The sequence below is a fragment of the Melospiza melodia genome, chromosome 25 (assembly GCF_035770615.1).
Source record: "Melospiza melodia melodia isolate bMelMel2 chromosome 25, bMelMel2.pri, whole genome shotgun sequence".
In the NCBI taxonomy this organism is placed as follows: domain Eukaryota; kingdom Metazoa; phylum Chordata; class Aves; order Passeriformes; family Passerellidae; genus Melospiza; species Melospiza melodia.
The window spans coordinates 10231789-10253787 of NC_086218.1; the positions used below are offsets into that span (position 1 = coordinate 10231789).

The 21999-nt window shown below is 61.4% G+C and overlaps 2 protein-coding genes across 7 annotated transcripts; one reads left to right on the top strand and one right to left on the bottom strand.

Moving 5' to 3' along the window:
- Positions 1-752: 752 nt before the first annotated feature.
- KCNJ10 (potassium inwardly rectifying channel subfamily J member 10) lies at positions 753-10535 on the top strand. Of its 6 annotated transcripts, XR_010030563.1 has the most exons (5): positions 780-843; positions 2759-2841; positions 6723-8431; positions 8467-8927; positions 9026-10535. XR_010030563.1 is itself a non-coding variant. In XM_063176394.1 (3 exons), the coding sequence occupies exon 3, from the start codon at positions 6723-6725 to the stop codon at positions 7860-7862; it is 1140 nt and encodes a 379-aa protein (XP_063032464.1). In that variant the 5' UTR covers positions 780-843; positions 2759-2841; the 3' UTR covers positions 7863-10535. The 6 variants fall into 6 exon arrangements, 1 of the variants encoding a protein (XP_063032464.1); XR_010030559.1 differs by having other exon boundaries at positions 8467-10535; XR_010030562.1 differs by having other exon boundaries at positions 6723-8290; positions 8467-10535.
- Positions 10223-20245, bottom strand: F11R (F11 receptor). The gene is made up of 10 exons (XM_063176181.1): positions 20242-20245; positions 18463-18519; positions 16686-16798; positions 16096-16237; positions 15303-15505; positions 14707-14815; positions 13247-13372; positions 12636-12645; positions 12425-12593; positions 10223-11195 (listed from the first exon to the last, which is right to left on the bottom strand). The coding sequence occupies exons 1-10, from the start codon at positions 20243-20245 to the stop codon at positions 11160-11162; spliced, it is 969 nt and encodes a 322-aa protein (XP_063032251.1). The 3' UTR covers positions 10223-11159.
- Positions 20246-21999: the final 1754 nt, after the last annotated feature.

Consider the following 21999-nt stretch of genomic DNA (forward strand, 5'->3'; position numbering starts at 1 on the left):
ACACACGGACACATGGACACACTGACCAACACACTGATCAGCCACCCATGGACACATGGACATACGGACACTGGACCATGGACATATGGACACACTGACCATCCACCCACAGACACACGGACACACAGACACACTGACCCATGGACACGCTGATCATCCACCCACGGACACATGGACATGGACACACAGACACGCTGACCATCCACGGACACACTGACCATCCACACATGGACCCACGGACACACGAACACACTGACCATCCACCCACGGACACACGGACACACTGACCAGTCACCCACGGACACACAGACACTGACCCACGGACACACGGTGTAGCCCCAGGCACTCCCGGTGCTCTCACGACTCTGCCCCGACCCTCCGGGACCCCCTTTGGAGGCACCGAATCCCAGGAGACCCCTATGAGACCCTCGGTGCCCCGGGCGCGACCCCCAGTGCCGGTGCCAATGCCTGGATAACCCCACCGGGACCCTCAATGCCGGTGCCAGTGCCAGGGGGACACCGCCGAGGCCCCCGGTGCCCCCACCGGACCCCCCATTGCCAGTCCCGATGCCCGCACCCCCCCATCCCCCCCGGTGCCCCCATGGCGGTGCCGGTGCCCGCGGGCGGGGTCCCCCGGTGCCCCCCCGTGCCCGGTAACGTGACCCGGTGCCGGCCGGCTCCTTTTCCACCCCATTAACCCCCGGCCCGCCCCCGGCGGCTCCTCCCCGGTTCCGCGGGGGGGGGGGGGGGTGCCCGTCCCGCCGCCGCGGCCCCGCCGAGCCATAAAGCCCATGGGGAGCCGGCCGGGCTGAGCACGGCGGGACCCGCGACCCCCCCAGCAAGGTAAGGGCGGCCCGGGGGGGGTCCCCGCGGGTCCCCCGTCCCCTCCCGGGGGGTCCCGAGGGCGGCGGGCACCGGGCGGTGGTGCTGGGATGGCACCGGGGCTGTAGAGGGGACCCGGAGACCCCTTGTCCCCCCCCTGGTGGCACCGCAGCCCCGATGTCCCCACATCCTTGTGTCGCCATCACCCGTGAGGCCACGTCCCCCTGTCCCTGTGTCCACCCATCACTGGTCCCCAAATCGCTGTGTCCCCAAGTCCCTCATGCCCACGTCCCCAAATCCTGGTGGCCCACATTGCCATGTCCTCGTTTCTGTGTGTCCCCATGTCCTGATGTCCCTGTGTCCCTGGATCCCCATGTCCCCGTATCCCAGTGTCTCCATATCCCATATCCCCGTGTCCTGATGTCCCCATATTCCCATATCCCAGTGTCCCCATGTCCTGATGTCCCCATGTCACGTACCACCCTGTCCCCGGATCCCCATGTTGCACATATCACTGTATATCCCCATATTCCCAAATCCCTGTGTTCCTGTTTCCCCATGCCCCCATATCCCAGTGTCCCCATGTCACGTACCACTCTGTCCCTGTGTCCCCATATCCCCATGGCCCCCTGTCCCTGTGTCCCCAGGAAATGGGATATCCATTCTCACATATCCCAGTGTCCCCATGGCCCCATTCCCTGTTGCCATGTCCCCATTTCCTCATATTCTCACATATCCCATTGTCCCCATGTCCCCATGTTCCTCCATCCCACGTCCCCATGTCATGTATCCCCAGGTCTGATGTCCCCAAGGCCCCTGTCCCTTTATCCCCATGTCCCCATATCCCCAATCCCCATGTCCCTGAATCCCTGTGTCCCCCATCCCTCTATCGCCGTGTCTCGATGTCCCCATTTTCCTGTATCCTGGTGTCCCCATATCCCTGTGTTCCCTGTGTCCCATCTCTGTGTCCCCATATCCCCATGTCCCCATGTCCCTATTTCCCTGTATCCCGGTGTCCCCATATTCCGGTGTCCCCTGTGCCCCATGTCACACATCCCTAGGTCCTACATCCATCCCCAAGGCCCCTGTCCCTTTATCCCTGTGTCCCCATATTGCTGCGTCCCCACATCCCCCCACCCTTTTATCCCCATGTCCCAGGTGTGGGTTATCCCAGGTGTGGGTTATTCTGGGTATGGGTTATTCTGGGTGTGGGTTATCCTGGGTATGGGTTATCCTGGGTTGGTTATCCCAGGTGTGGGTTATCCCAGAATTTGAATTATCCCAGCTGTGGGTTATCCTGGGTGTGGGTTATCCTGGAATGTTGGTTATCCCAGGTGTGGGTTATCCTGGAATGTTGGTTATCCCAGGTGTGGGTTATCCTTGCTGTGGGTTATCCTGGAATTTGGGTTATCCCAAGGTATGAGTTATTATCCATTAACCATTAACCAGGTGTGGGTTATCCCAGGTATGAGTTATTGCAGGTGTGGGTTATTCTGAATGTCCCAGGTGTGGGTTATCCCAGAATTTGGGTTATCCTGGGTGTGGATTATCCTGGGTGTGCATTATCCCAGGTGTGGGCTAACCTGGGTGTGCATTATCCCAAGTGTGGGTTATCCTGGGTGTGGGTTATTCTGAGTGTCCCATGTGTGGGTTATCCCAGGTGTGGGTTATTCTGAGTATCCCAGGTATGCGTTATCCCAGAATTGCGTTATCCCAGAATTGCGTTATCCCCTGTGTGGGTTATTCAAAGTGTCCCAGATATGGATTATCCCAGGTGTGGGTTATTCCAAGTGAGGTTTATCCTGGAATGTGGGTTATCCTGGAATTTCGGTTATCCCAGCTGTGGGTTGTCCTGGATGTGGGTTATCCCGGCTGTGGGTTATCCTGGATGTGGGTTATTCTGGGTATGGGTTATTCTGGGAGTGGGTTATTTCAGCTGCAGGTTATCCTGGAATTTGGATTGTCCTGGATGTAGACTATCCCCGGTGTGGATTATCCCACGTGTGAACTATCCCAAGTGTGAGTTATCCCAGTTGTGAATCATCCTGGGTGTGGGTTATCCCAGGTGTGGGTTATTGTGGGTTATCCTGGGTGTGGGTTATTCTGAGTGTCCCAGGTGTGGGTTATCTCAGAATTTGGGTTATCCCCTGTGTGGGTTATTCGAAGTGTCCCAGGTATGGATTATCCCAGGTGTGGATTATACCCGGTGTGGGTTATCTGGCTGTGGGTTATCCCGGCTGTGGGTTATCTCAGGTGTGGGTTATCCCGGCTGTGGGCATTGACAGTGACAGAGGAGCCACCGGACCCCCGTGGTGACTGTAGCAGTGACAGGAAACCTCTGGGACAGTGGCAGTGACAGGGACCTCTGAGACCCACACTGGGGGGGGTGACGGGGGCCCCGTGTGGTGACAGTGACAATGGGGGTCCCTGTGCCCCCACGGGGGCCCGGCAATGGCAGGGGACCCCTGTGGTGACAGTGACAGTAACCATGGGGGGAGGTCCTTGTGCCCCTCTTGGTGGCGGTGTCATTAACCATGGGGGTCCTTGTGTCCCCCTCTGACAATGACAGTGGCATTAACCATGTGCCCCCCTTGGTGGCCCTGGCAGTGTCACAGGCCCCCCATCGGTGGCAGTGCCATCAGCCATGGGGGTCCCTGTGTCTCCTCGGTGACATTGCCATTAACCATGGGGGTCCCTGTGTCCCCTTGGTGTCCCTGGCAGTGTCACAGGCCCCCCCTCATTGACACTGCCATCAGCCATAGGGGTCCCTGTGTCCCCTCAGTGGCAGTGGCAGTGTCACGGGCCCCCCCTGGGTGACAGTGGCATTAACCATGGGGGTCCCCATGCCCCTATTGGTGGCAGTGCCATCAGCCATGGGGGTCGCTGTGCCCCCTTGGTGACAGTGGCATTAACCATGGGGGTCCCTGTGTCCCTGTTAGTGACAGTGGCAGGTTCCTGTGCCCCCCTCAGTGACAGTGCCATCAGCCATGGGGGTCCCCGTGCCCCCCTCAGTGACAGTGTCATCAGCCATGGGGGTCCCTGTGCCCCCTCGGTGACAGTGCCATCAGCCATGGGGGTCCCTGTGCCCCTCTCGGTGACAGTGGGAGATCCCTGTGCCCCCCCTCAGTGACAGTGCCATCAGCCATGGGGGTCCTTGTGACCCTATTGGTGGCAGTGCCATCAGCCATGGGGGTCCCTGTGCCCCCTCGGTGACAGTGCCATCAGCCATGGGGGTCCCTGTGCCCCTCTCGGTGACAGTGGGAGATCCCTGTGCCCCCCCTCAGTGACAGTGCCATCAGCCATGGGGGTCCCTGTGACCCTATTGGTGGCAGTGCCATCAGCCATGGGGGTCCCGGTGTCCCCTCGCTGGCCCTGGCGGTGTCGCGGGCCCCCCGGGACCCCCGCGCTGGCGGTGGCGGTGTCGCGCGGGGCTCTGCATCTTAACGAGGGCTCCGTCAAAGCGCCTTTGTCCCCCCGCCAGCCCCATTGAAACCTCGGCTCCGGCCGCACAATGGCCCCACTGTCCCTGTCCCCGTCCCTGTCCCCCCCCCGCCACCGCCGCCCCACCGCCACCCCCCATTCCACCCCCGCCGCATCCACCCCGCGCCCCCCTCCTCAATTCGGGGACCCCTCCGCGGGGCTGTGGGACCGCTCCCTATCCCCCCCAAACCCCAGTTACCCCAGTTCGGAGCAGCCCCGCGCCCCAGTTTGGGGGGGGCGCTGCTGGCGGGGTGCCCGGTCACGCCTGGCACCGCCGTGCCGTGGGAACGGTGCCCGCGCCGCCGGTGCCAGCGGGACGCGGGGAACGGGGACGCGTCCCTGGGGCCCCCCCTCAGTCCTCCTGTACCCCCCCATGTAGGGCCGGGCCTTTGCGGTGACCCCCAAAGTGACCAGAACCCCCCGAGGGGAAACTGAGGCACGGGGAGGGTGTAGGGGGGGGTTAATGGGTAACCGGTTGTGCCGCGGGCACCGGGAACAAGCTGCGGCTTGTCCCGAACCGTGTCCGGGCACCGGAGCACGCCCGGGGGGCACGGGGGGCACGCGGGGCCCTCCGAGGGGGCGGGGACCCCGAAAATGGGGCGGGGGGGTGGGGAGACCAAAAATGGGGGATGGGGGGGAGAAAGGGGGGGGTCAGGAGAATAAAAAGGGGGGTTGGGTCCACCCTAGAGGAGGGCAGGGGTGTGCAGAGACCCCCAAAGCAGGGGGTGGGGACATGGTGGCTTTGGGGACACGGTGGCTCTGGGGACATGGTGGCTTTGGGGACATGGGGGGCTCTGGGGACCCCCAGCAGCTCTGGGACAGGTGGTGGCTTTGGGGACATGGTGGCTTTGAGGACATGGGGGGCTCTGGGGACCCCAACAGCTCCAGGACACATGGTGGCTTTCGGGACACCCAGTGGCTTTGGGGGCATGGTGAGCTCTGGGAACTCAGTGGCTCTGGGGACACAGTGGCTCTGTGGGGACATGGTGGCTCTGAGGGGACACAGTGGCCTCAGGGACCCCCCCAGCCCCTCTGTGAAGGAGCAGCTCCGTGTCCCCTCCTTGGGGACACCGCTGTCCCCTCTGTCCCGGTCCCATCCAGGACATTTCTCTGACGGTGGCAGTGCCACTCGTGTCCCCCAGCCTTGGCCGCCACAGGGACACCGTGCTCCAAGGAGACCCCCCCGTGGTGCCACCACCCCCGGTGTCCCCGTGTCCCCGTGTCCCCGGCACGCTGCCCCTTCCGCGGCGGAAACGGTGGCAGGGCCAGGGGCTGGCGGGGGCTGAAAGGGCCTTTTTGGGATGGGGACACCGGGACACGGGGACACGGGGACACCGGGGAGGCGCCTGGCGCTGCCATCGGCCGTTTGTCCCTGTCACCTCCCATTCATCGCCTTCCTCTTCCTCCCGGACGCCCGGGACACTTCCACGGTCACCACCGGAGCTGCCAGGGGACAGGGGGGGACAGGGAGGGGACACAGAAGGGACACTGAGGGGACACCGAGGGATTTGAGAATGGGGGAGCACGTGGAGGGATGGAGGGACATGGGGATGGACAGAGGGATGTGGGGATGGACAGAGGGATGTGGGGATGGACAGTTAGAGGGAAGACCCCCCCGATTCCCCCCGTGATGTCGTCCTCCATCTGTCCCTCACCTGTCCCTGTGTCCCCTTTGATGACCCCCTCACCGGTCCGTCCCCAGTCCCTCACGTGTCCCCATGTCCCCACAGGTGATGTTCTCCATATGTCTCTCACATGTCCCCCGTGTCACCTTTGATCACTGCCACACCTGTCCCTCACCGGTCCCTCTATCCTCTGCAGATTCACCTCTCCACTTGTCCCTCACCTGTCCCTGTGTCCCCCTTGATCACCCCCTCAACTGTCCTTCCCCTGTCCCTCACCTGTCCCTCCTCTGTTCCCGTGTCCCTGCAGATGACAGTCTCTACCTGTCCCTCACCTGTCCCTGCAGACGATCTCCTCCATTTGTCCCCCACCTGTCCCTCATGTGTCCCTGGGTGCCCCCAGATGATCTCCTCCACCTGTCCCTCACCTGTCTCCATGTGTCCCCACAGATGACATTCTCTACCTGTCCCTCACATGTCGCCACTGATGATCCCCTCCATTTATCCTTTACCTGTCCCTCACCTGTCCCCGTGTCCCTGCAGATGACATTCTCTACCTGTCTCTCACCTGTCCCTGCGTCCCCATTGATGATCTCCTCCATGTCCCCCACCTGTCCCTCACCTGTCCCCATGTCCCTGCAGATGACGTTCTCTACCTGTCTCTCACCTGTCCCTGTGTCCCCATTGATGATCTCCTCCATGTCCCCCACCTGTCCCTCACCTGTCCCCATATCCCTGCAGATGATGTTCTCCACCTGTCCCCACCTGTCCCTCACCTGTCCCTCACCTGTCCCGCAGATGACGTCCTCCACCAAGGTGTACTACAGCCAGACCACGCAGACCGACAGCCGCCCCCTGATGGGGCCGGGGCTGCGGCGGCGCCGCGTGCTGACCAAGGACGGCCGCAGCAACGTGCGCATGGAGCACATCTCGGACAAGCGCTTCCTGTACCTCAAGGACCTGTGGACCACCTTCATCGACCTCCAGTGGCGCTACAAGCTCCTGCTCTTCTCCGCCACCTTCGCCGGCACCTGGTTCGCCTTCGGCGTGGTGTGGTACCTGGTGGCGGCGGCGCACGGCGACCTGCTGGAGTTCGAGCCGCCCGCCAACCACACGCCGTGCGTGATGCAGGTGCACACGCTCACCGGCGCCTTCCTCTTCTCCCTCGAGTCGCAGACCACCATCGGCTACGGCTTCCGCTACATCAGCGAGGAGTGCCCGCTGGCCATCGTGCTGCTCATCACCCAGCTGGTGCTCACCACCATCCTGGAGATCTTCATCACCGGCACCTTCCTGGCCAAGATCGCGCGGCCCAAGAAGCGCGCCGAGACCATCAAGTTCAGCCAGAACGCCGTGGTGGCGCAGCACGACGGCAAGACCTGCCTGATGATCCGCGTGGCCAACATGAGGAAGAGCCTCCTGATCGGCTGCCAGGTCACCGGCAAGCTGCTGCAGACCCACCTGACCAAGGAGGGCGAGAGCGTGCGCCTCAACCAGCTCAACGTGGACTTCCAGGTGGACACGTCCTCGGACAGCCCCTTCCTCATCCTCCCGCTGACCTTCTACCACGTGGTGGACGAGGCCAGCCCGCTGCGGGACGTGTCCCTGCGCTCGGGCGACGGCGACTTCGAGCTGGTGGTCATCCTGAGCGGCACCGTGGAGTCCACCAGCGCCACGTGCCAGGTGCGCACGTCCTACCTGCCCGAGGAGATCCTGTGGGGCTACGAGTTCACGCCGGCCATCTCGCTGTCGGCCAGCGGCAAGTACGTGGCCGACTTCAGCCTCTTCGACCGCGTGGTGAAGGTGGCGGCGCCGTGCTGTCACCACGAGGCCGTGCGGTTCGGGGACCCCGAGAAGGTCAAGCTGGAGGAGTCGCTGCGCGAGGCCGAGCGGGACGGGGAGGGGGCCCCGCTCAGCGTCCGCATCAGCAACGTCTGAGATGGGGGACACGGAGGTGACATCGGAGCCGGGGCAAGGGGTGGCCAGGGGTGGCGGCGGAGCGAGGGGGTGGTGGTGGCACGTGGAGGTGGCGCTGTGGCTGGAGGTGGCACCAGGGTCAGGGGGGCACAAACATCTTGGGGTGTCATTGGATTCAAGGGGACAGCAACATCTGGGGATGTCACCAGCCCCAAAGGGACACCCAACAAATGGCGGTGCCACCAGCCCCAAAGGGACATCAGCATCTGGAGGTGCCACTGATTCAAGGGGACACCAACATGTGGAGGTGCCACCAGCCCTGGAGGTGCCACCAGCCCCAAAGAGACACCAGCCCCAAAGGGACACCAACATCTGGAGGTGTCATTGGATTCAAGGGGACACCAGCATCTGGGGGTGTCACCATTTCAAGGGGACACCAGCAACTGGAGGTGTCACCAGCCCCAAAGGGACACCAGCCCCAAAGGGACACCAACATCTGGGGTGTCACTGATTCAAGGAGACACCAGCATCTGGGGGTGTCACCAGCACTGGAGGCGCCATCAGCCCCAAAGGGACACCAGCATCTGGAGGTGTCACTGATTCAAGGGGACACCAATATCTGGAGGTGTCACCAGCCCTGGAGGTGCCACCAGTCTCAGAGTGTTACCAAGCCTGGAAGTGTCACCAGCCCCAAGGGGACACAAATGTCTGGAGCTGCCACCAGTCCCAAAGTGTCACCCACCCCTGGAGGTGTCGCCAACATCTGGAGGCGCTGCCAGGCCCAAAATGCCACCAGTCTCTAATAGTGTCACCAACGCCCAGAAGAGCCACCAGCCAAGATTCCCCCAGTGCCTGGAAGTGTCACTAAGCCCTGGAAGTGCCACCATCTGGAGGTGCCACCAACCCGTGGAGATGCCACCATTCCTGGAGGTGACACCAGCCCCAAAGTGCCACCAGCCCCTGGAGATGCCACCAGCCCTAAGATGGCACCATTCCCTGGAGGTGACACCAGTCCCTGGTGCCCCAAAGTGCCACCAAGCCCTGGAGTGCCACCAACCACTGTGGAGGTGCCACCAACCCCTGGAGGTGCCACCAACCCCTGTGGAGATGCCACCAGCTCCTGGAGGTGTCACTAACCCCTTGGAGGTGCCACCAATGCCTAGAAATGCCACCAACCCATGGAGGTGCCACCACCCCTGGAGTCCCCTGGAGGTGCCACCAACGCCTGGAGGTGCCACCAGCCCCAAAGTGCCACCAATGCCTAGAATTGTCACCAAGCCCTGGAGGTTTCACCACCCCTGGAGGTGCCACCGTCCCTGGAGTGTCACCACCCGCAGGGCGCTGCTGCTCCCCCCCCCCGCCAGGGGAAACTGAGGCAGGAGCCCCCTCCCCGCCCCCCCCAAGCGCTGGAGCCCCTCCCTGTGCCCCCCCCGCACTCCGGGCGGTGTCGGGGGGTCCCCCCGGGGGTGTCACCGATAATCGAGGCCACCGTGTCCCCTCCCCCCCCCCCCCCCCCCGCCCGTCGCTGCTGCTTAACGTAGACCCCGCCATTAACGCGGCCCCCCCGCGCCGGGGCAATTAGTGCCACTAATTAAAGGCGTCGGTAATGAGGAAGGAGCGGGACCCCCCCCACACCAAAACCGCCCCTCCCCCATCCCTTTTGGGGGGGGGGCCCGAGCTCGGTTTGGGGGCGGGGGGGGGGAGGGGCAGGAGTTCAATAAAGGTGACGTCGATGGTGGGGGGTGTCCCCGGTGTCCCCATGGTGACCCCCGGTGTCCCCTCAGCCCCAGGGACCCCCCCTCAATGTCCCGACTGTGTCCCCAATGTCCCCATGGTAACTCCCGATGTCCCCTCAGCCCCAGGGACCCCCCCACTAATGTCCCCAATGTCCCCAAATGTCTCCCCCAGGGATTCCCGGTGACTCCCAGGGTCCCCTTTGGTCCCCAGGGTCCTCCTAAAGCTCCTCCAATGTCCCCACTGTGTCCCCAATGTCCCCACGGTGTCCCCTGATATCCCCTCAGCCCCAGGGACCCCCCCCAATGTCCCCAGGGATCCCCCAATGTTTCTCAGGGTCCCCCCAGAATGTCCCCAACATTTTCTCAATGTCCCCAAGGACCCCAAAATGTCCCTCCCAACGTCCCCAGAGATCCCCCCCAGTGTCCCCAAGGAACCCCCAATGTGCCAAGGGACCTCCCAATGTCCCCTCAATGTCCCCAGAGATCCTCCAGTGTCCCCCATAACGTCCCCAGTATCCCCCCAGTGTCCCCTCAATGTCCCCACAGATCCCCCCAGTGTCCCCAAGGAACACCCAATGTCCCCCCCCATGTCCCCAGTGTCCCCCCCACATTGTCCCCACATTGTCCCCAGTGTCACAGGCCAGGTAAAGGACACAGGTTTATTTCCAGTACCCCCCCCACCACGCTCCCAGTTTGGGGGGACACTGGGACCAGGGGGACACTGGCGCTGTCCCCAGGTGGTGGCACCAGCCCTGTCCCCCCCCCACCCAGAGCCTCCCGGGGACAGAGAGGGGACAGGGAGGGACAATGGCGGGGGGGGACAAAAAGGGGGAACGAGGGGAGGGGACAAAGGGGACACAAAGAGGGGACAAAGAGGGGACACGGGGACCCCCAAGTTCCAGAGGCAGCAGCGGCGAAGGCACCGGAGAGGCTTTAAAAAAACCGCGGCGAAAATCCCGCGGAATTCCAAAAATCCCACGGGAATTCCCAAAAAATCCTGCGGAATTCCCAAAAAATCCCATGGAACTCCTAAAATCCCGCAGGAATTCCCGAAAATCCCACAGGAATTCCCAAAAAATCCCGTGGGAATTCCCAAAAATTGTATGGAAATTCCCCAAATCCTGCAGAATTCCGAAAATCCCATGGGAACTCCCAAAATCCCATGGATCTCCTAAAACCCCACGGAATTCTGAAAATCCTGCCGGAATTCCCAAAAATTCTATGGGAATTCCCAAAACTTCCACAGGAAATTTCCCAAATCCTGCAGAATTCTGAAAATCCCGCAGGAATTGCCAAAATCCCATGGATCTCCTAAAACCCCACGGAATTCTGAAAATCCCACTAGAATTCCCAAAACCCCACAGAATTCCCAAAATCCCGTGCATCTCCTAAAACCCCACGGAATTCTGAAAATCCTGCTGGAATTCCCAAAACCCCACAGAATTCCCAAAATCTCGTGGATCTCCTAAAACCCCACAGAATTCTGAAAACGCCACAGAATTCCCAAAATCCCGTGGATCTCCTAAAATCCTGCAGAATTCCGGGAATTGGGAAAAAGCGTCCGGGGGCGGCGGGGACGACGTCACACCAGGAACGAGGAGGTTTGCTTGAACTCGCTCTGCGGGGACACACATGGGGACATCATGGGGACATCGATGGGGACATCGATGGGGACATAGGGACGGGCATGGGGACACAGGGAGATCAGTGGGGACAGGGATGGAGACATGGGGACATGGACGGTGACATGGATGGAGCATCATGGGGACATGGGGACATTGATGGGGACATGGGGACAGCCATGGGGACACAGGGACATCAATGGGGACGGTCATGGGGACAGCCATGGGGACATTGATGGGGACAGGGATGGGTACATGGGGACAGCCATGAGGACAGGCATGGGGACATTGATGGGGACATGGGGACAGCCATAGGGACATTGATGGGGGCATGGGAACATCAATGGGGACATTGATGGGGACATGGGGACAGCCATAGGGACATTGATGGGGACACAGGGACAGCCATGGGGACATAGGACATCAATGGGGACACCAATGGGTACATGGGGACAGGCATGGGGACATAGGGGCATCCATGGGGACACGGGGACAGCCATGGGAACATGGATGGGGACATCCATGGGGACATGGGGCATCAATGGGGACACCAATGGGGGACACGGGGACAGCCATGGGGACAGGGATGGGGACATGGGGACATTGATGGGGACACCAATGGGGACACAGGGACAGTCATGGGGACATCAATGGGGACATCAATGGGGAAACAGGGACAGCCATGGGGACGTTGATGGCGACATGGGGACAGCCATGGGGACATAGGGACATGGATGGGGACACGGGGACAGCCATGGGGACTGCCATGGGGACACGGGGACAAGCCATGGGGACATCAATGGGGACAGGGATGGGGACACGGGGACAGCCATGGGGACTGCCATGGGGACACGGGGACATTGATGGAGTCAGCCATGGGGACAGCTATGGGGACATCAATGGGGACATGGGGACAGGCATGGGGACATGGATGGGGACAGGGATGGGGACATGGGGACAGGCATGGTGACATCCATGGGGACATGGGAACATCAATGGGGACGTCACTGGGGACAGGGGGACATCCATAGGGACATAGGAACATTAATGGGGACATGGTGACATCCATGGGGACATCACAGGTGACACCATCCCCCCACCACCACCCCCCAGGACCCTCCTGCCAAGGGACACTGGGGACACCAGGGTGTCCATCTGCCACTGGGGTGTCCCCGCCAGGGCGGTGGCATGTCCTGGTGTCCCCACACTGTCCCCATGTCCTCACCTCGCTGCGCCGCGAGGGCTGGCTGTAAATCACCTTCTTCCCTCCGGCACTGCGGGAAAATCGGGATTTTGGGATGTGCCACCCCCCCCCGTGTCCCCTCTGTCCCCACAGGGACCGGGGTGACACCAGGGGGACACCGAGGTGACACTGAGGTGACACCAAGGCGGGGTGGGGTCACCCGGGAGTAGGAGGTGGCTCCGCTGTCACTCACTCTGTTTTTTCTGGAAAAAAAGGGAAAAACGGGGATCAGGGAGGGGAGGGGACACAGGGGGGACATTACTGGGACATGGGGACAGACTGAGGACATCCCCAGGGACACAGGGACATTCCCAGTCTATCCCAGTCCATTCCCAGTCCACCCCAGTCCCCACCAGCCCATTCCCATCCCATCCCAGTCCACCCCAGTGTATTCCCAGTCCATCCCAGTCCCTCCCAGTCCACCCTAGTTCCATTCCCAGTCCATTCCCAGTTGCTCCCAATCCATTCCCAGTCGCATCCCCGTCTGTCCCAGTCCATCCCAGTCCCTCCCAGTCCCATCTCAGTCCACCCTAGTTCCATTCCCAGTCCATTCCCAGTTGCTCCCAATCCATTCCCAGTCCATCCCCGTCTGTCCCAGTCCCATCCCAGTCGCTCCCATTCCCTCCCAATCTCTCCCTGTCCCATCCCAGTTGCTCCCAGTCTCTCCCAGTCCATTCCAGTCCCTCCCAATCCATTCCCATTCCCTCCCAGTCCCACTCCCATTCTCTCCCAGTCCCTCCCAGTCCATCCCAGGTTATTCCCAGTCCATTCCAGTCACTCCCAGTCTATCCCAGTCCATCCCAGTCCCTCCCAGTCTCTCACTGCTGAAGTAGCCACGCCTGTGGGCGAACCAGACGCCGAAGGCGGCGAGCGCCAGGAACAGGAGCAGCAGCACCACGGCGGCCACGATGCCACCCACGTTCACCTCGCCTGCGGGACACACACAGGGAGCGGGGATCCCGGGGATCCCGGGGGATCGGGGGGATCCCACGGGATCAGGGAGACCCCACAGGATTGGGGGTGTCACGGGGACCCAACGGGATCGGGGGGATCCCACAGGATTGGGGGATTGCGGAGATCGTGCAGGGTCGTGGGGGTCCGACGGGATTGGGGGGACTGGGAGAATCCCATGGGATTGGGGGATCCAACGGCATCGGGGGGGATGCCACAGGACTGGGGAGATGGGGGAGATTCCACGGGATCTCAGGGATCCAATGGCCATGGGATTGGGGGATCCCATGGGATTGGGGGATCCCACAGAATCGGGGGGATCCAAAGGGATCAGGAGGGATCCCATGGCATCGGGGAGATCCTACGGGATTTGGGGGACTGGAGGGATCCAATGGGATTGGGGGGGATCAGGAGGGATCGGGGGGGTGCCACAGGGTCAGGGAGACCCCAGGGCATCAGGGGGATTGGGAGGATCCAACGGGATCAGGGAGATCGGGGAGACCCACAAGGTTGGGGAGATCCAAAGGGATTGGGGGGATTGAGGACAATCCATGGGACTGGAGGGATCCAATGGCATCAGGGGATCCAACAGGACTGGGGAGACCCAAGGGATTGGGGGGATCCAACGGGATCAGGGAGATTGGGGGGATCCAGTGGGATCGAGGAGATTGAGGACAATCCATGGGACTGGAGGGATCCAACAGGATCAGGAGGGATCCAACAGGATTGGGGAGACCCCACGGGATTGGGGGGATCCAATGGGATTGGGGGGGATCAGGAGGGATCGGGGGATCCAACGGGATCGGGAGGGATTGGGGAGACCCCATGGGATTTGAGGGGATCAGGGAGATTGGGGGGATCCCATGGGATTGGTGAGGATTCCATGGGATCGGGAGGGATCCCACTGGACTGGGGGGGATTGGGATCAGGATGGGGATTGGGGATGGGGATTAGGAATAGGACTGGGATCAGGAATGGGATTAGGATTGGGAATCGGATCGGCACGGGGATGGGTTTGGGATCGTGATGGGGATTGGGACGAGGAATGGGGATAAGGATGGGAATAAGGACTGGGATCGGGATCAGGATGGGGAATGGGGATCAGGATCAGGATGGGGATCAGGACTGGGATCGGAATAGGATTGGGATGAGGATGGGGATTGGGATCAGGAATGGGATTAGGATTGGAATTGGGATCGGGATGGGGATCAGGACCAGGATTGGGATCAGGATCGAAATGGGGATTGGGATGGGTATCAGGATTGGGACTGGATTGGGAATAGGGATGGGATCAGGATGAGGATTGGGATGGCTCCTTACTGCCTCCATGCGGAAGACGTCGGATTTCTGGGGGCTGCCCACGTTGTTGGAGGCCTCGCAGTGATAATCGCCCGTGTCCCAGCCCCCCACGGGCTCAAACACCTGCAAACGGGGCAGGGAAATGGGAAATGGGGGAAACGGGGAAAAATGGGGAAAAATAGAGGAGAAAATGGGGAAAAGGAGGGAAACGTGGGCGGGTAAAATGGGGAGAAATGGGGAAAATAGGGGGGAAAAAGCGGAGAAATGGGGGCACGAAAAGGGAGAAAATTAGAGGATAACAGGGGAAAGAAAGAGAGGGAGGAAAACAGGGACAAGGGGACAAGGACAGGAAAAGGGGGAAAGGGAGAGGGGAAAAGGGCAGGAAAAGGAGAGGAAAAGAGGGAAAGGGAGAGGAAAACAGGGAAAAGGGCAGGAAAAGGTGAAAGGGAGAGGGAAAAGGACAGGAAAAAGGAGAAAGAGGAAAACAGGGAAAGGGGCAGGAAAAGGAGGAAAGGGAGAAAAACAGGGAAAAGGGCAGGAAAAGGGGCAGGAAAAGAGGGAAAAGGGCAGGAGAAGGTGAGAGGGACGGGGCGGGAGGCCGGGCACTGACCAGCTCCCCCGTGCGCGGGTCCAGGCTGTAGGAGGAGTTGCGGAAGGCGGGGCTGGATTTGGGGTCCTGGGGCAGCTCGGTGCCGTCCTTGTACCAGCGGAAGGTGGGAGGGGGCGAGCCCTGGGCCTCGGAGCAGCGCAGGACAGCGCGGGCACCCACCGTGGCAGAGCTGGGCACGTGTGCCAGCGGCTTCCCCGGGGGCACTGCGGGCACAGGGACAGTGACACAGGGACAGGGACAGTGACACAGGGACAGTGACACAGGGACAGTGACACACTGCCCAGAGTGACCACAGGGACACACAGCCTGGCACCCACCGTGGCAGAGATGGGCACGTGTGCCAGCGGCTTCCCCGGGGGCACTGCGGGCACAGGGACAGGGACAGTGACACAGGGACAGTGACACAGGGACAGTGACACAGGGACAACACAGCCTGGAGTCACCGTGACACAGGACAGGGATGGCACCATCCCTGAGTCACCATGGGGACAGGGACAGCATTGCCTGGAGCCACCATGACATGGGACAGGGACACTGGAACTGCCCGGAGTCACCCTGGGGACAGGGACAGTGACAGGGGACACGGCCAGGGACCACGACAGGGCTGGGGACAAGGCCAGGGACCATGGATGGGTGACAATGACATGGCCGGGGACAAGGATGGGGCCAAGGACAAGGGAAACACCAGGAATGGGAACAAGGGATAAGGCCAAGGTTTGGGGACAGGGGACAAGGGACAAAACCAAGGCTGGGGACAGGGACAGGGCCGTGGTTGGGGACAGGGTGGCCTCACCCTGCACGATGAGGTTGACCTCGGACTTGGCGATGTGGCTGCCATCCGCCACCACCTCGCAGATGTACTTGCCGCTGTCCTCCCGCGTCACCGAGCCGAAGCGGATGGACGTGGGCGAGAACTGGACACGGTCCCGGTACGGCTCTGGGGACACCGGGATGGGACATCGAGGGGACACCATGGGGACACCCTGATGGCCCCACAGGTTTGGGGACCCCCCAGTGTCCCTGCAGAGACCCCCCCCCCCCAATGTCCCCATGGGCTTTGAGCCCTCCCAAATGTCCCCATAGGCTCAGGTCTCCCTGATGTCCCCACAGGGCACCTCAATGTCCCTGGTGTCCCTGATATCCCCCAATGTCCCCATTGTCCCCAATGTCCCCATTGTTCCCGATGTCCCCAATGTCCCCAATGTCCCCGCTGTCCTCAGTGTCCCCAATATTGTCAATGTCCCCGATGTCCCCCAAATGTCTCCACTGTCCCCCAGTGTCCCCGCTGTCCCCAATGTCGCCAGTGCCCCCACTATCCCCCAGTGTCTCCCACTGTCCCTGATGTCCCCAAATGTCCCCAAATGTCCCCAGTGTCCCTGGTACCTGTGAGCTCCCCCCGTAGTAGATCAGTGTCAGGGATGAGCCCCTCTGGAATTTCCACTCGATGCGGGCGCTGCCCGAGCTGGAGCGGAACGCGGCGCAGCGCAGCTCCACGGCTGGGAACGGGTCAGAACCGGGACAGAAACGGGTCAGAACCGGGAATGGGAACGGGGCAGAACCGGGACAGAACCGGGTCAGAACCGGGAATGGGAACAGGGCAGAACCGGGACAGAACCGGGACAGAACTGGGACAGAACCAGGAATGGGAACGGGGCAGAACCGGGACAGAACCGGGTCAGAATCGGGAATGGGAACAGGTCAGAACCAGGCAGAACCGGGAATGGGAACCGAGTCAGAACCGGGACAGAACCGGTCAGAATCGGGTCAGAACCGGGAATGGAAACGGGTCAGAACCAGGCAGAACCGGGAATGGGAACGGGTCAGAACCGGGACAGAACCGGGTCAGAACTGGGAATAGGGGCAGAACCAGGACCCAGAACTGGAGCAGAGCCAGGAACAGGAATGGCGACTGGGGGCAGGGTCAGAACCAGGAATGGGAACGGGTCAGAACCGGGACAGAACCGGTGAGAACCAGGAATGGAACGGGAATGGGAAGCAGGTCAGAACCAGGAATGGGAACGGGTCAGAACCAGGGTTAGAATGGGGCCAGAACCAGGAATGGGAACGGGAATGGAAACAGAATGGGAACCGGGTCAGAACCGGGCAGAACCGGGAATGGGGTCAGAACCAGGACCCAGAACTGGAGCAGAGCCAGGAACAGGAATGGGACTGGGGGCAGGGTCAGAACCAGGAACGGAAACAGGTCAGAACCGGGACAGAACCTGGTGAGAACCGGGAATGGGAACGGGAATGGGAACCGGGTCAGAACCAGGAATGGGAAAGGGTCAGAACTGGGCAGAACCGGGAATGGGGGCAGAACCAGGACCCAGAACCAGGGCAGAGCCAGGAACAGGAATGGGACTGGGGGCAGGGTCAGAACAAGGAACAGGGGCAGAACTGGGAATGGGTCAGAACCAGGAATGGGAACAGGTCAGAACCAGGACAGAACCAGGCAGAACTGGGTCAGAACCGGGAATGGGGTCAGAACCAGGACCCAGAACTGGAGCAGAGCCAGGAACAGGAATGGGACTGGGGGCAGGGTCAGAACCAGGAACGGGAACAGGTCAGAACCGGGACAGAATCGGGTGAGAACAGGGAATGGGGACAGAACCGGGACCAGAACTGGGAACAGGGTCAGAACCAGAAACAGGACTGGGGTCAGAACCGGGACCAGAACTGGGACCAGAACCAGGGTCAGAACAGAAACAGGACTGGGGTCAGAACCGGGAGCAGACCAGAACCAGAACTGGGACTGGAACCAGGGTCAGACAGAACCAGGACTGGGCAGAATGGGGTCAGACAGAACCAGAACCAAGACCAGATAGAACCAGGGTCAGAGAGAGCCAAGGTCAGACAGGACTGGACAGAATCGGGGTCGGACAGAACCAGGACTGGGACCAGATTGACCAGAACCCGAATCAACCCCAACTGGGACCATCCAAAACTGAGATCGGCCCAAACCAGGATCACCTGAACTCGGATCAACCCAAACTGGGATCAGCCCAAAACTGGGACCTTCCTAAACTGAGACCACCCAAACCAGGCTGACCCCAAAGTGAACCCCCCAACCCCCCCGGGTGCATCCCGGGCCGGTGACACCGTGGGGACGCTCCGGTGACACCGTGGGGGACACTCCCGGTGACACCGTGGGGACACTCACGTTTGTGCTCCGGCACTTCCTGGTCCTCCGAGGTCACCTGGGCTGCGGCCAGCGCGGCTGTGGGGACACCGGGAGGGGGAGGGGACGTCACCGGAGCCCCAGCAGGGCCACCGGGAGGTCACCGGGAGCCCCGGGCACGGCCACCAGGAGGTCACTGGGCACGGCCACCACCGGGAGCTGGAAATCCCGTCCAGCCACTCCTGCCCTGCCCAGCTCCTGCTCTGCTCTGTCCCAGTTTCTGTTCCATTTCTCCCAGTTCCTGCCCAGCTCTTTCCCAGTTCTCCCCAGTTTCTGCCCAGTTCTTTTCCAGTTCCTCCCAGCTCTTTCCCAGTTTTTACTCCATTTCTGCCCAGTTCCACCCAGTTTCTACCAAGTCCTTTCCCACTTTCTACCCAGTTCCTGCTCAGCTCCTGCCCAATTCTTACCCGGTTTCTACTCAATTTTTGCCCAGTTCCTGCCCATTTTCTACCCAGTTTCTGTTCAGTTTCTGCCCAGCTCTTTCCCAGTTTCTCCCTAGTTTATGCTCAGTTCTTTCCAGTTTCTGCCCAGCTCCTGCCCAATTTCTTCCCAGTTTTTACCCAGTTTCTACCCAGTCTCTGTTCAGTTCTTTCCAGTTCCTGCCCAGTTTCTGCCCAGTCCTTATCCAGCCTCTGCCCATTTCCTGCCCAGTTTCTGCCCGGTTCTTTCCCAGTTTCTGCCCAGATCCTGCCCAGTTTCCACTCAATTTCTGCCCATTTTCTGCCCAATTTCTGCCCAGTTTTTACTCAGTTTCTACTCAATTTCTGCCCAGTCCCTGCCCATTTCCTGCCCACTTTCGCAGGAAACCGGCCGGGAATGTCGCAATCCCGACCTCGGCAGGGACACGCCCGTCCTGCGTCCCCTTTGTGTCCCCTCTGTGTCCCCTCCGTGTCCCCCTCGGAGCTGGGACATTCCCGGTGCCGGGTTTGGCTCGGGTGACTCATTCCAGGCAGGATTGGCACCGGGATTGGCACCGGGATTGGCACCGGGATCGGCACCGCCCGTGCCACCTTTGCACCCCCGGGGCCGCTGCCAAGCGAAACCCGGGCGGGAAAATCGGGAATTTTTTGGGGAAAAAATGGGGATTTAGGAGGGAAAATTTTGGATTTTGGGGGAAGAAATGGGAATTTAGGGGGGAAAAATGGGATTATTTTTAAAAATTGGGATTTGGGGGGGGGGAAATCGGGACTTTTGGGGGGTTAAATCGGGATTTTTTGGGGAAAAAATTGGGATTTGGGGGGGAAAATCGGGACCTTTTGGGGGGGAAATTGGGATTGGGGGGGATAATCGGGATGTGGGAGGGGAAAATTGGGTTTGGGGGGAACAATTGGATTGGGGCGGGGGGGAAATATCGGAATCGGGAGGGGATTTTGGGCTGTTTGTGTGGATTTGGGGAATAAACAAAGGATGGGATCAGGAAAATCCCAACCTGAGCCGGGACCACATTTGGGATCGGGTTAATCCCGACTCATTTTGGGTCTAAATCAACCCGGAACGGGTAAATCCCGACCCAGTTTTGGTCTAAATAAACGAGGATCAGGTTAGTCTCGACCTGTTTGGGGTCTCAATAAACCAGGATCGGGTTAATCCCGACTCATTTTGGGTCCAAATAAACCGGAATTGGGTCAGTCCCGACCCGGTCTGGGTCCAAATAAACCAGAATTGGGTGAATCCTGCCCTGTTTTGGGTCTAAATAAACTCGGATTGGATTAGTCCCGACCTGTTTTAGTTCAAATAATTTGGGACCGAGCTAATCCCGACCCATTTTAGGGCTAAATAAACCAGGATTGGGTCAGTCTCGACTCGTTTTGGGTCCAAAAAAACCAGAATTGGGTCAGTGCCGACTCGTTTTGGGTTTAAATAAACCAGAATTGGGTCAGTGCCGACTCGTTTTGGGTCCAAATAAACCAGGATTGGGTCAGTCCGACTCGTTTTGGGTCTAAATAAACCAGGATTGGGTCAGTCCCGACTCGTTTTGGGTCTAAATAAACCAGGATTGGGTCAGTCCCGACCCGGTTTGGGTCCAAATAAACCGGGATTGGGTCAGTCCGACTCAGGCCGGGTGCAGCCCAGGCGGGATCGGGTTAATCCCGGGATTGTCGCACACAATGGAGGGGACAGGAAGGGACAGGAAGGGCCCCCCCCGCCCCAGCCCCGCTCCGGACGCGCCGCCGGGACCCCCCCGGGGCCTCTCCGGTACCGGGAGCGGCTCTGGTGCCCCCCAACCCTCACCGGGACCGTGACCCCTGCGGTGACCCCGGCCCGGTCCTGACCCCCCCCCCCCCCCCCCGCCGGGGTGACCCCAGACCCCTCCCCCGGTACCGGCCTTGCCCCCGCCCGCCCCCCACGTGCTCCCGTCAACGACCCCCGCCCCTTTACCGAGCCTTCTCCGGTACCCACCGACCCCCCCGGTTCTCCTCCTCCCCCGTTAAGGACCTCGCGTTTCCTGAGCCCCCTCCCCAATTCCCGCTCTTGCCTCAATTCCCGGAGCCCCCCTCCCCAATTCCCGTTCCCCTCCCCGGTTCCCGGAGCCCCCTCCCCAATTTTACCCCTCCCCCCTTCCCCAATTCCCACCCCCCTCCCCCACAACTTCCCGAGCCCCCTCCCCAATTCCCGACTCCCCCTGGTCCCCCCCGGTTCCCGGAGCCCCCCTCCCAATTTTACCCCCTCTCCCCGGTTCCCTTCCTCCTTCCCCAATTCCCGCCCTTCCCCCGGTTCCCGGAGCCCCCCTCCCCAATTCCCGTCCCCCCCCCCCCCTCTCCGGTCCCCCCCGGTTCCCGGAGCCCCCCCGCACTCACCGAGCCCCCCGAGCAGCAGCAGCAGCCGCAGCCCCGCCCCGGGCTGGCCCCCGTGGTGCTCCCGGTGCCCCCGGGGCCGCTCCCGGTGCCGGCCCCGCTCCGCTCCCGCCATGGCGCCGCCGCCGCCGCCCCGCTCCAGGTGCGCCCGCCCCGCCAAGCCCCGCCCCCGACACACCCAGGCCACGCCCACCCCGCCAGGTGCCGCGTTGACCACGCCCACCCCGCGGTCTCATTGGTCGTGCCGCGTGTCGGGTCAAAGCGGCGCGCGCTGATTGGTTGAGGGGGTGCCGCCCGCGTGGGTTGATTGGTTAAAAGGGGAGGGCGGGGAGCGACGGCCAATGGGAGAGCGCGCTGGAACTTCTGGCCAATGGGAGAGCGCGGGGGGCGGGGCTTGATGTTGTCATGGCGACCGGGCGGCTTCGGCCGCTGGGGGGCGCTGAGGGGACGGGAGGGGCTCCCAGTTCGGACCAGTTGGGACCAGTTGGGACCAGTGACACCCCAATGGCCCTGCCCAGTGACCTCCAGCAACCACCCACGGCTCCCAGTTTGGACCAGTTTGGACAACCCAGTTGGGACCAGCGACCCCCAGTGACCCCCCAGAGCTCCCAGTACAGACCAGTTGGGACCAGTGACCTCCAGGAACCACCCAGGGCTCCCAGTTTGGACCAGTTTGGACAACCCAGTTGGGACCAGCGACCCCCAGTGACCCCCCCAGAGCTCC

Excerpts from the sequence above, each read along its gene's own strand:
- F11R (XM_063176181.1), bottom strand. Across the intron at positions 16,238-16,685 it reads ACTACGGGGGGAGCTCACAG|CCGTACCGGGACCGTGTCCA; the intron begins GTACCAGGGACA and ends GTGTCCCCAGAG. Across the intron at positions 13,373-14,706 it reads CCGCATGGAGGCAGTAAGGA|GCGAGGTGAACGTGGGTGGC; the intron begins GCCATCCCAATC and ends TGTGTCCCGCAG.
- KCNJ10 (XM_063176394.1), top strand. The coding sequence starts at position 6,723 with ATGACGTCCTCCACCAAGGTGTACTACAGCCAGACCACGCAGACCGAC.